This window comes from Arvicola amphibius, chromosome 2 (genome assembly GCF_903992535.2).
Source record: "Arvicola amphibius chromosome 2, mArvAmp1.2, whole genome shotgun sequence".
In the NCBI taxonomy this organism is placed as follows: domain Eukaryota; kingdom Metazoa; phylum Chordata; class Mammalia; order Rodentia; family Cricetidae; genus Arvicola; species Arvicola amphibius.
The window spans coordinates 161,487,872-161,502,705 of NC_052048.2; the positions used below are offsets into that span (position 1 = coordinate 161,487,872).

The 14,834-nt window shown below is 40.2% G+C and overlaps 1 protein-coding gene and 1 long non-coding RNA gene across 2 annotated transcripts; one reads left to right on the forward strand and one right to left on the reverse strand.

Moving 5' to 3' along the window:
- Positions 1 to 1,773: 1,773 nt before the first annotated feature.
- LOC119807450 (taste receptor type 2 member 3-like) lies at positions 1,774 to 2,685 on the forward strand. Its single transcript, XM_038319438.1, has one exon. The coding sequence runs from the start codon at positions 1,774 to 1,776 to the stop codon at positions 2,683 to 2,685; it is 912 nt and encodes a 303-aa protein (XP_038175366.1).
- Positions 2,686 to 11,452: 8,767 nt separating this feature from the next.
- LOC119808253 lies at positions 11,453 to 14,619 on the reverse strand. The gene is made up of 3 exons (XR_005284411.2): positions 14,505 to 14,619; positions 14,092 to 14,153; positions 11,453 to 11,819 (listed from the first exon to the last, which is right to left on the reverse strand). It is a non-coding gene; the product is annotated as an uncharacterized LOC119808253 (long non-coding RNA).
- Positions 14,620 to 14,834: the final 215 nt, after the last annotated feature.

Sequence of the window (14,834 nt, forward strand, 5' to 3'; positions counted from 1 at the left end):
GTTTTTATAATCTACTGAATCCACTTACTGCCACCCATACATCCATGAGTGTGGGGCCATCCACTGCGGTCTGGTCAGCCTACCAGTGACCATAGACCTAAAAAAAATTGATTCTCTCTCCCCTAGTAGCTATAACTAGCAAGAGGCCTTCAGCCCGAGGATGTTTGCATGTGCTCCCCCTTTCCATGCTGGAATGTTGACTAGCTTGATCTTGTGCAGCTCTTGTATTGGTACCCAGAAGTGGCAATGTTTTTAAAAGGCCAAGATGCTATGAGTTCTTGAGTACAATAGTCTTGTCACATCCAGAAGACACAGACAATCCCTGACTCTGGCTCTTATAACCATTCTTCCCCTTCTATTACCTAAGCTTTGGAAGTGGAAAGGTAATGTGATATACCACCAGGAATGTCCAGTTTCTAGATGAACACTCTAAAGATGCTTCTTCCCAGCCCTGTGACAAGCTGTGCATCTGTGTTTCAACTACTGTCCAACACACAGAAAATGCTTCTCTCATGAAGACTAAAGGTTGCACAGATCTGTGGGTATCAAAGAAAAGTACATGTTTAAAACTCAGTTTGATGCTATGTCCATTCAGCAACATAAGAGTAGTATGTTCACCCCTAGAGCCTATGAGCTCCCTAGTCACATGTTCTTCATCAGACTTGTACTGTGATAAGTTCCCTCCTCTGGCATGTACCTTCAATTCCGTCAGAAAGGAATGCTATTACTCCTATGATAGTCAAGCCATTGTTGCACCTATGGGCATGTCTTTCCAGCCCAGTCTTTATTGTAGTTCACAGTGTTCACAGACAGGATAGACCAATGATGACTTTTCTCCTCCAGCATCCAGTGTAACATTTTCCAATACTATAAAATCTAGCCAGCATAAAGAAAGCTTCCAGATCAGTACCAACTCTATTTCTCCAAATCCTGTGACCAAAGTGTGTGATATCTTCAGCACAGGATCTTATCATCAAGGTCTGGTAGCAATGAAAAACAACAGCACTAACTGTATTGTTGGTGGCATTTCTGACAAACAAGGGAAGTTATTCACATCTGGAACTGGGGCTTTTTAATTTTGTGATCTGTTGCTTCTGGCGGGAACATTATCCATGGATAGGGTTGACTCCACTTAAACTCAGCTGTATGTACCTACTTAAGTACATATATTTGAAAGCTTATACACTAGTAGGTCTCCATATGAGTTTTCCAAACATCTTCAATGTTGTTTATCCTTCCCTGACTCCTTCCTTTGTCCTACCTTTGAATAAAGAGAAGAAAATTTATTAAAGTTTTCCAGAAATACTATAAGTCAAAAATGTGCTGGGACAAGTGACTTCTAAGATTGGAAAATTTCTACAATAAAGAAATAAACATGTATCCTACGGTTGTTGTCTTGGGTACTAGAAAAATAATGAAAGAAAAAAAGCATAATAGCAGTAGTTGAAATAAAACATCCTCACAATCAGATTCTTTTTCACAAAACAAAATTAGAAAACAGAGTAGTTCAGCCATGGCCATTCCCTTCTAAGTATATAATTGGAAGAATCAGCCAACATTCAAATGTTTGGATTTGCATTCTCAGTTTCACATGATGAGCACCCGGTTTGGAAATTCATCTAATTTTCTTCCTTATAGTAAAGCATGCATAAGACTCTACTGAAATCCAGGTTCCAGCAGCCAGCCAGATTGCTTGGGACTCTGGGTTCCTGTGTGCTGTGCACCCTTAGGAGGAAGGGCCTGAGGTCATCCAGAGAAACGCCGAGATTCATCATGTTCTTTTCTTTCCCAGCTATTCTCCACATGGTCATCATGACTACAGAGTTCCTCATAGGGACCACAGTGAATGGATTCCTTACCATTGTGAATGGCTATGACTTGGCCAAGAGCGGAAAACTCCTGATACTGCAGATCCTCTTGATATGCACGGGGCTGTCCAGACTCGGGCTGCAGATGATGTTGATGACACAGAGTTTCTTCTCTGTGTTCTTCCCATTTGCATATGAGGAAAATATTTATGGTTCCAATATGATGTTCATTTGGATGTTCTTTAGCTCGATTGGCCTTTGGTTTGCCACCTGTCTTTCTGTCTTTTACTGCCTCAAGATTTCAGGCATCACTAAGTCCTGGTTTCTCTGGCTGAAATTCAGGATTTCAAAGTTCATATTTTGGCTGCTTCTGGGCAGCTTGCTGGCCTCCTTGGGCACTGCAGCTGTGAGTATTGAGGTAGGTTTCCCTTTAATTGAGGATGGGTATGTCCTGGAAAACACAAATCGAAACATTAGTGATATCAACTTAAGGAGAAATAATGACTTGCTCCTCGTTAACCTGGCCTTACTACTTCCCCTCGCTGTGTTTGTGAAGTGCACCTCTATGTTGTTAATTTCTCTTTACAAGCACACCTGCCGGATGCAAGGCAGATCTCAGAAGATGTCAAATGCCAGCACAGAAGCCCACATAAATGCACTAAAAACAGTGATGACATTCTTTTGTTTCTTTGTGTCTTACTTTGCTGCCTTCATGGCAAATATGACATTTAGAATTCCGTACAGAAGTCATCAGTTCTTTGTGGTGAAGGAAGTCATGGCAGCATATCCAGCTGGCCATTCGGTCATAATCATTTGGAGTAATTCTAAGTTCAAGGATTTATTCAGGAGAATGATCTGCCTGAAGAAGAAAGAGTGAAGAGGGGACTGTCTTGTTTCCCTGCTATTTATCCAGTGGAGTCTTGTTTTCCATGCCTTCTTTCCTTCTAATTTCCTCCCAGGCCTTACCCAGGATGCTCGAGACCATTGTTTTATCTTGGATGGATAAGTTATCACTCTTCCACGAACTGTGTACTGAAGACATTGTGATTTCTATTAATAACTATTAATTTCTCTGCAGTACCACTTTTTATTTTAGAATTTAGAGCATAATGTAAGGCTTTCTTGGGAAAAATCAATATTTGGCTTTTGCTGTCTGTCTTTCCAGGTAATTGGGGATCTTCTGGTTGAGACAGGGGAAAACATTTGAATTCAGTTCAAGACCTGACAGATCAAAAAAAAAGGTTTGTTGTTTGATGCGCTTGACTTTTTAAAAGAGATTTGTTAGCAGAATGCAAATGGTGTGTTAATGTTGCACACTAAACGTGACACACGGCTCTCCTGGATGACGTGATAAAGTCTCATCCACCTTGGACCTCAAGCAGATAGAAAGGGTCAGGTGCCATTTGAGCCGGTGTAGAAAAGCAAACAAGAACAAACAGGGATTTCTGTTTTCGTTTAGTCTTTAGCAAAATAAAGACGTATTTTTCAAGCTTCTGAAGTATCAAACTCACCTCCATAGAGAAACTGTGAAGGAGGATGCTGAATGAAAATCTCAGAAGGAAACAGTTCCTACAGGACCTGGCCTGATCCCTGACTAGGACTCTGATCTGGATGCAGTAGCAGAAAGTGAATTGGAGACCTAACATAAGTTTTGCAATTTGCTTTGAGGAAGAAAAATAATATTTGAAACAACTTCCATGGCTTGAGACACCAGTTCAAAGCTGAAAAGTCCTCTTTTTCTCCTAAACCAAAACTACATTTCTTACTTTAGTTGTAACAAATTGTAATTAGATTTGATTGAAAGTTTCTGGGAAGAAAAAAAACTTAGGTATGTAAATGGACAATGGTTTACTGCCAGATAAAAATTTTGCAAATATCCTAACAATGTTGTCACTATTCTCTGAAGGAAAGTTTCTCATGTTTGAACAGACGCTGGATTCTTGGAACGTGTGTGTGGAGTCAGGTTGCCAGTCCCAGTAGGAGGGCTCTGATTCAGTGGGCTAGGAAGCATGAGATTGGCAGCGCATCGGTTCCATACTGCTGGTGGCTTGGGAACACACACACCACTGCAGCCTTCAGAAAAGGGCAGGGTGACTTTACTTGTGGAATTCTATAATCAGACTGGGAAGGATATAAGCTTAACCGGGGTTGACAGATCACATGATGAGAATTTATTAGAGTAATTGAAGAAGAAAGTTCAACTTGTATGGTAAAATCTCCCAACACATGCACCAATGGAACACCTACCTGCGTCTGACAGGTCTCAGCCTCATAGTAGCACAGCCACAACAGGAAAGGGTCACGGTCCCAGTGCTTGGCAAACTGGGAACCAGTGTTTGACAGTCACGGTAGTTATCAGAACTTATCAAAGTTGGATAGGTTTATACCTCTCCAGTTGCTAAGAAGTTACATTGACTTGGTGAGCACCTTTGTGTGTTAGACGCGATGGAAGACTGAATGAGGTTGTGAAGGTGTGAGCCACCAGAGGACGCCAAATTGACAGGGTATGCACAGGCGGAAGTGGAAGGAGAAGGCTGCTGAGAAGATGGTGCTTGGCATTTTCCCTTGATCTTTAGGAAAGATCACGGATGGTAATCTCCATGTTGCTCCCAGCTGTAGCATGGTTGTTGTGCATTGTGGTTGCATGATATGGTATGTAAATGGCAAGCTAAGTTTTTCTTTGAGTAAAGCTGGTCAGGGCACCATAGTGTAATCAATATGCTTTGGACATTCTCAACAGGAGGACTGGTGCTCTTGAGAGGCCTCTTGTTACTAAGTTTTGAGCATCGCCAACATTGATTGCCAGTCTCAGGATTAGTGGAGCACAGCCAAATTCAGTGTAGTATAGCTTGATAGCATCACTACCAGAGGTATCTATACCACCCACAGATTTGCTTTGTAGACATATTTACCCTGAATTGATCAGTATTTCTGGGAGTGATCAAAAGATTCCTTTTCTTTACAGCAATCACTGATTGTGTGTTTAAAAAAAACTTTAGTTATGTTCTGTGTGTAAGAAGCATGACTTCCTAAAATGAATCCAAACTTACATTGTTCCATCCAGACACTGAGACAGAACTGGTCTCTCTTCTCCTGTCCTTGTGAAAGAAGTGGTTTCCACTATAAATTCCAGCTGGATCCCCTGCTTCTTTCCTTAAGAAGGGAAACACAGCTGTTCTCAAGTCCCCTAAATCACTACACAATTCCCTCACTGACTCTTGAGAGCATCTCCCACATAAAGACAGTATTCTTCCTACCCAAATATTTTGTGTTTGTTCTGCTCACTCAAGCCTGTAGTGTGAGAAGAGACAGGAAGAAGAATCTCACTATCAGGGTCTCCAACAGGGAAGGCCCACTGCCCATCCAAGAGCAGTTAGAAGGAACAGAAATCGGGGCTCCGCCTTGCCCTTTCTGTGGTTGTCGACTTGTCTGCCTTGTGATGACTCATGATGGCCGCAGAGATTACCTTGCACACCTGTCTGACTTTCAGTACTGAGTCCTTGTTCTCCCAACAACTTTCTAAGAGTTATCATCTCATCTCACACTGCCAGTTATTGTTCTGGCAGATAATTCTTATCATTTCCAGCCTCAATCTGCGTATCTAACGCTGCTGAGCTATTTTCTTCACCGCCGCGAAGCTTTGTTTCTTTTCTGTTTCTTTTCTGTCACACCTGTTATCTCCAACGTGAAAACTGTTCACTTGATGGAGAAAAACTTAGAGTCCAAGCATACAGCACAGGAGCATAGCAGCTATTACACCCCATAAAAACTGTAAATTTTTCTTCTAAAAGAAAAAATATTAAAGCCTCTTTTATGCACCTGCTTCGTTACAGAGGAGTTCATGCAGTTACCTGTCATTTGATGAAAATTCAAGCTGCAAAGACTCTCCAGTTATCTCGCTAGTATACGTGTGTGGTTTAAATGGTACTCAAGAGGAACCACGAGACTTAAGTCCCAGAGAGGCAAACCTCAGTGCCATGCAGTTTCCATTTTTTACCTGAAAATAGCTTATACATCCCACCCAGTTCATGTGGAGAAAAGTTTATTATACGCGCAGAACTATCTACCTCAAAGGAGAACGTCTTTGACGATTTCACATTTCCATCTCAGAAGGCTGAAAGGAATTCTGAGCGGCTGCTTCTGCTGCTCACTGATGTTGATGTTCTTCATGCTTCCTTTCATGTTCTGAAGCATAATGCCATCATCAACATCAGTGCCACTCTTCTGTGTTCTAAGAAACCTTCAAAGACATCGTCGAACTACATGTCTCTCATTTACTCATTTCTCATTCAGGACATAAAAGCATTATCACGTTATTTTTTGACATTGTCTTACAAAGTTTCCTTATAGTTTACTTCACTAGACAAGTATTTCCAATTTTCCAGAAATAAGGAGCCATGCCACAATGTAGTTCTAGTCCCAAATATATAATAGCAGTCAATTAATCACAAACAGGTACTTGAATACATACATTGGGTCAAGGGATCTAGAAACTTAGACCTCTCTGTAAAATAAAAACAGAGATAAAGTCAGATAGTATGTTAATTCTATTATTAAAACTAGTTGATACAATTTTGTTGACATTTCCCCAAAAAACTCATTAAATTGAGTTTCAGGAACTAGAAGAGGAATTTTACTCGGTCTTCGTTTATCAAGTAGGACAAAACTGAAAGTGTAGACTGCCACCTGGTGGTGAATAGTTGCACTACAGGAGATCCGAGTTATAACATGAAGACTTCTGCAGCAAGAGATGTCCGACAAAATAATTTTGTTTTCCAGCAACAGCATGAAAAAGATGAATGAATAATAAAATCAAACAAAAAATTGGAAAAAATATTAGCAAATCATTATCTCCTTCAAATGCAATACAAAATATGTATATTGAAAACAAAAGCATAGCATTTATAAAATAGGAAAATCTTTTAATATAAACCAGATCATGTTATCACAATACCCCCGATCTTTTATTAAAGATGTTGTATTGGATTTATCCCCATGTTTTATTTTAAGACATCTTTTGGGGAAATATTTTGAAATAATTACTTATGAAATTCTATGATACCTTAAATAACAAGTGGAATGGTGAAAATGAGCCAGAAGATGGGTGAGAAACATGGTTGTGACAAGACGGCCATAAGTTTGTACTATTTCAAGTTGTATGATGGTTTCCTAGAGATTCATTATATAATTCTGCTTTGTGTGTTTTTGAAAATTTTTAATCTCACCATGTGTTGGACATGTGTTTGAGTTATTCTAAATAAATACAAAGATAGATAGATATAGATAGATACATAGATAGATAGATAGATAGATAGATAGATGATAGATAGATAGATGATAGATAGATAGATAGATAGATAGATAGATAGATAGATAGATAGATGATAGATAGATAGATAGATAGATAGATAGATAGATAGATAGATAGATAGATAATTAGAAAGATAAGCAGGCTTGTAGCCAGGCAGGCAGACAGGCAGACAGACAGATAGATATTGAATTTTAAATTAACAATAAATGCCAAATCACACCTCAGATGTTAAGAACAGGGTACTTGGATTAGTCTCAGGATAGCTGCTTCTCATTGTCTGACTACAGTAGTTTATAGTAGTTACTCAGTCCACAGGGCAGGGCACTTCAGTCTGAGTCTGGCCGTGCTGGGAGCCCATAGAGGTCCAGAAGAGTCACGTAAGGTCTCTCTTTCATGATGAGTGCTTAGAATCACTGGCTCTGCTGTCAAGGAAGGGAGCAGCAGCAGCAGCGACAACGGGGCAGGCAGATGGGTATTTTCACTCTTTTCGTTGTTTCCTTTGCTATGTAGTAGGTTTGGAGTTTGGTTTTGGTTTTTAATTTGATATACTTTTGTCATTGCCTGTGCTAATATCTTGGAGCCTTTCTCTATGATGTTCGTAGTAGTTTCAGAGCACCTACAAAATGAAGCCAGATGTTCTTTTAAGTTTCTGTAGCCTGTGTGTGTAAATGGGTGGGGAGGGGGGAGTCAGAGACAGGAAGATCCCCTCGTTTGCGGGCCAGATAGCCTAGCCAAAGCCATTAGACCTAGGTTCAATGAGAGACGCTCTCTCAAGGTAATAAAGTAGAAGACATCCTATGCTACCATGTCTCAATAGGCACACATAGAGAGCATATATGTATGCATATGCTTAAAATACAAGCACACATCTATGAATAATTGTAAAACTGTTGCCTAATTACATGAAAAATACTTCAAAAACCCTGGAAAAGCATGCCTGTTTCAACGACTTGAGGCAAGAGAAAAAACTTGATTTTTTTTCCTTTGAATGACTCCCACAGGCGGATATAATTAATATGCTATCATGCTACTGGATTCAGGAGATTAAAATGCCCAATATCACCAACTTATGACTATATTTTGATGTTTATTAATACTCATGAAAGCAGAACCAAGTTCTAATGATGAAAGTAGACCCCCACAGTGCACAGGAGCTATAGTATCTCTTGTAAAGTGGGAACATTCCTGAAACCTTGGGCCTAACATTGTCAAACTTCTTCATGGTTGGTTTTTTTTTTTGTTTTTTGTTTTTTGTTTTTTGGTTTTTTTTGGTTTTTTTTTTTTTTTTTTTTTTTTTTTTTGGTTTTTCGAGACAGGGTTTCTCTGTAGCTTTGGAGCCTGTCCTGGAACCTGCTCTTGTAGACCAGGCTGGTCTCAAACTCACAGAGATCCGCCTGTTCATGGTTGTGTTTTAAGGACTTGTTCTGTTAAAGCAGTGATCTAAGGGCTAATAGCTTATGTACATTCAGCTATGGATTCAGAATAAAAAAAATGATAATTTTTGCCACTGGGTGGCAGAATTTTGCCGTGGTCTTGAGTCTCAGCTAAGTTGGGAAGTAGAGAAAGAAATTTAATTAAAAAGAATTAAGTTTGCTATAGAAAATGACTCTATACCACCACATATCATTTCAATAGAGTTTGGGTTTTGGTATGAAATTGTATTTGATAAAATACTTAAAGTAGGCTCCAGATAAAACAGTTCAAGGGTATTCAAATTTCAGAAAAATAGTTTTCAGACATTTAAAAAATACTATTCAAATTAGTATGTATCCTATATCATGAATATATTTACATTTTACATAGTTCACGTTTTTATATACTTCACCCTTATTGAATTTTACATTATCAAAGTATTTAGAATGGCACAGAAAATTCACTAAAATTTCACTTTTTACTCTTTAAAGACGTATTGCAAACCTCCATAAGACCCCTGTCCGCTGACCAGGAAATGCCTTCCTATGAGTTTGATCATGCTTCAGTTGTCAGAATTTGCTATTTGGCTAACAATTATCTTTATACATTAATATTTCAAAAATGAAGCCCCAGTTTTGTACAGAGAAATATCTCCAAAGTATTCTTTTCAGACAATGCAGGTGCTGTTGAATCTACTTTCTGTTTAAGGGAATCTTACTTTAAATCTTTAGTCTCCCTTGTCTGATTGATTTGAACGTTGTGTTGAGAGCGATCCTTGATTTTTATCCAATGAAAGCTAATGCTAACCCATTATCTGTAGCTCTAATCAGAAATAAAGTTGCATAAGATGGTTTTAGGCTTTTGTTTGACCGAGGAACTGTAGCACTTCCATGCTTGTCTAGCTTCTCTGAAGAAAGTATTGAGTTCTCTCTAAACAGCCTCCACTCTTCCTTATACGTTGATCTTGTTACCATTCCCCCGGATGACACTCTTGCCCTTTTTCTTAGATCGTTTGAGCATCATAAAAACCCCTGTTGAAATCAGAATTCAACTCCATCCTTAGCAGGTTCGGATCAGGCTCCATGGTTAATAATTAATCCCATGCCTCAGATAAAGGTCAGTCAGATATTGTTTCTCTTCCTGAGTCTCTTTGTGTTCTGAATTCCCCTGTATCATTTGCTACCTGAAGCATATTCTAGGCCTCTTAACCCCTTGATATCTGAGCATTTCTTCATATGCAGACCTTGTCTCCATTTCATAAAAAATTCACAGACAGAATGTCCATTTTATAATAGAACTGAGCTTGGGCCCATGTTAACCCTTGTCTCACCCAGCAGCAGCCCTTTCCTGTGTGGAAAGCATGTCAGACAAGAGTATTCATCCAGAGCTGATGCTTCTAGAAGTCAGCATAGCATTCTCTTACTGAAGATGTGTTGAACAGTTACTTTTTATGCCTGGCGTTCTGTAAATTACTGAGAATATGGAGGTATATGAGATGAGTAGGACCTGTACCTTCATGGGGTTAATAGCTAGGGTGAGATAGGGATGGGTGAGCTGTGATGACAGTTTGTATGGGCATTCATATGGGAGATGCTCGCGATACCATGGGAATCCAGGGAACAGTAGGCGGATCAGCACCTGGGTAATCAAGGAAGGTATATAAATTACTGGTGCTGTGTAATAGCATGCCTTGGGAGTGATTTCACCACCTAGTTATGCTCAAGTATCTTGTGGGTCAGGGAATCGGAAAGGGCACATTGAGGTCAGTTCTCTGATGCAGTGTCTGGGATCTCTGCCAGAAACACTCAACTGGCTGGAAAATGGAATTGTGGGAGATGTCTCAACTCACATATCTGGCACCTGGGCAGAGACTGTCAGCTGCAGCACCCACACATGGCCTCTCCATGTGACCTGAGGTTCTTCACAACATGGAAAGCCCATCTACAGGCAGTTGAGGATTCCAAGAAAACATGTGCAGTGAGAGATATTGTGGCCATCTTTGGAAAACTCGATATGTTGCAGAATGTTTTCTGAATTATTTGGGCCTAAAGGATGGGTTAAAGTTAACTGTGCAAAATGTTAATACGTTATGGAATATGTGGAATTAAAGAATTGTATAATTTAACTGCATAAAATGGAATTGTTCCAGGCAGAAAGAATAGACAGGTTCATGTCCGGAGTCAAGGGATGATTGCAGTGAACAACTAGACGGAACCCAGAATTTCTGAGGCTTCAAGAATGAGGAGGAACTGATAAGTGATGAGCCTAGACAGGCAGGTGAGATGGTGCCTAGGCCGCAGCGCCTATAGGGCAGGAGGAATAATCGCGAGTCTTTAAGGAAGACATACAAGTTAAGACCTATGCTACACCAAAAATGATCATGTTAGATGGGCCTGTGAAGGACAGGAGAGTGCCAAGAGGAGACAAAGACCAGCAAGCAGAAGACTGAAAACCTGTTTAGAGGCTTCATATAAATTTCAAGTTCCAAGGGTGGGAATGGGTCACTCTGGGGTTTGATACTTAGCAAGAAGGTGAGGGAGGAGTGTCTCTGTGTTAATTTCATTGGTTAATAAAGAAACTGCCTCAGCCCTTTAATAGGACAGAAAATTAGGTAGGCGGAGAAAATAGAACAGAATGCTGGGTAGAAGGAGTGAGGCAGACGCTTCAGGCAGTCGCCATATGCAGTCGCCATGCTTCTCCTCTCCAAGACAGACGCAGGTTAAGATCTCTCCTGGTAAGCGACCACCTCGTGGTGCAACACAGATTACTAAATATGGATTAAAGCACGAAGAAGGACTTAAAGAAACCACTAACAGATATAATGTTCAATTAATTCTTAAGGTTTATTGCAATGAAAAGATACAGATCAGTGGTTCTTGTGGGGTTATGACCCCTTCGGGGATCAAATGATCCTTTTACAGGAGTTGCATATCAGATATTTACATTACAATTCATATCAGCAACAAAATTATAGTTATGAGGTTGCAATGAAATGAGTTTATTGTTGGGGGTCACTGCAACATGAGCAACTGTATGAAAGGGTCTTAGGACAGTTGAGAACCACTATAATAGGTGAAAACAAGCCAGGAGAAAGCTAGGAATCAGAGTCCAGTGAGGTCCAAGAAATGCCTTCCAGCTGTGCTTTTACAATGAGATCAAAGACAGTGGTAAGAGATCATGGGGTGTGACAATTCCTATAGCTGTGAGGAAGTCTCAAGGAACCCATGTTGCCCATGGTTTTCATTGGGGTCTGGTCCTGTAGATGCAGTTGGTGGCATCCTATCATCCTGCAGGAAGGTTTAGTTAGTTTTTAGTCAATGAAACAAATTAACATGGTTGAGATTTATTTCACATAGAATGGTATTTTTGCTCAATTTTAGTTCATATACTCTCCCATCTCAATAGCCACACAGCTCAGTTTTTATCTGTATCTATGACATATAGACCTTGGGTCAGTCTTTTGCAGGAACTCCGTGGGGTGAGGTTCCTTAGAAGACCTGTGAATCTTTGCTTATTATCTATTACTTAACTTCAGCCTCAGTTTGCCTTTTATTTTTCTTTTGATTGCTTTGGGAAATTAATAGAACTAAGACACCTCCCCTGTGTTTGTTTCTGCAATTTATGGTTCTCCCAGTGGGTGAAATTTCCAAGACCCTAGCTCTCCCTCTACACAGTGATTAAGCTGCCATTGTTAGATCGGTCTCCTGATGATGGTGGCATAATGGTAAGACAAGGAAGATCCACAGCCAGGGATAGAAATGGAATGTCACAGTGCTACAGACAGGTATTACCGGAGTCGGAAAAAGAAGTACGCCAACTTTTCAAAGTGATAACATGATGGCACCCCCCATAGTGCTGGGCTCCAGCTTAGTGCATCACCCCACCCAGAACTAGTGGCTACCCTGTTACACTAGTCTCTCTCTCACACATCTGTAGGCCAGTGGCACTTTTGACAGTCACACTGTGCCCTATAAGGAGCTGTTATCTCCCCTCTTCTCTCTCCCAGTTGCCTAAAAAAAAATTTTATCACTGGGCCCTATGAATTCCTGTAACTGATTATGAACATGTGTCACAAGCTTGACTAGAACACACATTTACATGTATCTGGCCTGAAGTATATGGTGAAATTCCAATTATATATCTATTTGCCTTCATTTACATAACAAGGTCCCTGATAGTATTCTTTGAGACCATTTTGTTATTATTAATTAATTAATTTATCAATGTGTTTATTGTTTTGAGAACCTAATAATCATACCCTTAGTGAGCAGGGTCACAAGGGACCAGATCTGTAATCTGAGCCAGTGACAGACTTCCTCAATAGCATATATCTGATAAGTCAAACTGTCTTCACTCTGCCCAAAAGAGTGGGCGAACTTACTGTCTCACATGGAAGAACCATCCTTGTTTAAAATCTTGGTGTTTAAAATCTGGCCAAGGGGAGAAAAGATTGGCTGACATAAGAAACCATAAGGTGACATCCATCTCTTCTGAGAATCCGGATTTTTGTTTTGTTGGGCTCACTCAAAACACTAAATTTTTACCAAGTGGTCATCACTAGGTCAAGGCCTAGGATACTTTGGGGCTCCTGAGGGTCAGTAACTGAGTATAACCCAGAGAGAGGCTAACACTCTTTGTCTCTATCTTTCCCTTTGAAATCTAAATATTTATATTTTTCACACAATATGCTTTGACTGTATTATTTCTCATCCCCTAGCTCCTCCCAGATCCTCCCCTTCTACCTCTCCATTTAACTTCATGTCCTTTCTAGTTCACTTTCTGAAAAAGCACCACAAAAAGGCAAACAAACAAACCAAAAGAAAAAACAAAGCAAGGCATAGAGGCCATTTTGTGTTGGGCATCTGCTCCAGGGCACAGGATTTGCCCTGGAGATGGCTGGTATCCTAGTGACACTCCATTGACTGACTGATTTTCCCTTTCCTGGCAGCTATCAATTATGATAGCTTCTTGGTTAGGGATGGAACTCTATGCCCATTTTCCCTTCTCACTGCTTGGATCCCTTTTTTTTTTCTTTTCTGGTTTAAACCTGTGTGGGTCTTGTACATGCTTTCTTGGTCTCTTTAAGTTCATATGTATATCCACGCTGTTGTGTCTGGAAGACAGTGTTGCTTGGAATCACCCATCACCTCTCCTCTAGCTTGTACAGTCTTTCCACCTACTCTTCCAGGTCAATCTTTGCGCCTTTGGCTGGGGGACAAGCAACTGATAAAGACATTGCATCTTGGGCTGAGTACTCCAAAAACTCTCATTCTCTGCACATTGTCTAGTCATGGGTCTTTTAGCTAATTGCCATCTACTGCAAGAAGAAGACGCTCTGGTGAGGGTTGGGTGGTGCTCTGCTCTATGGGCATAGCAATATTTCTGTAGGAGTCATTGTGCTGCTATTTTCCTCTAGCAGAATCACGGTAGTAGGTTTTCCCCAGAGCCTACAATCTATTCAGTCTCAGGTTCTTGGCCACTTAGCATTGTTTTTGTGGGGTTCTTGCTCTCAGATGAAGGTCTAGAAAGCTGAGATAGATTCAATCGCTGCCTTCTCACCATTTTCAATTTATTCCACTGCTTCAGGATCAGATTCCTGGCTTCCGGAGTTCTAGTCAGCCCTATAAGGCAAAACAAAATACAATAGACTACATATGTTAAACAGCAGAAATTAAATTTTTTCCACAGTTTCAGACCCAGTGATGACAAAATTAAGGTGCCAACATGGAATAGGGTGAAAGTCCTTTCTCTGGCTTGTAGATGGCAATCTTCTCAGTAAGTATTCACATAGAAGTGGGGCTGAGGGCAGGGCAGAGTCTCCCATGTTTCTTATTAAAGTGGCAGTAGTCCCATCACAGAGGCCCAGCTGCATGGCCTTACCTAACCCAATTTTCCACCAAAGGCAGATAATTCAAATAGTGTCATAATAATAGTTTCATTATGTGAGATTTGGCAGACACAACTGAACTTACCGCATTTGGGCTTCTCAGAAACACCTCACTCAAACTCAGTCACCCTAGAAAGGGAAAAGTCCATTTGTCCTTGTATTGGCATGGCCAGCTTCCCGGGAGACAGATGAGTCCTATCCTGGGGATTTTTGTCTTTTTAAATATATTCCAAACATGTATGCATTTCAAATCTATTTTATATATATATATATATATATATATATGTATGTATACATATATATATATATATATATATATATATATATTCTATAGAGAGATATATGACTTGCCTTGCGGCATTTGTCCACAGGATCTTCTGCGTTTTCCTTGCTGCAGAGCTCTCTGGGGACTGAG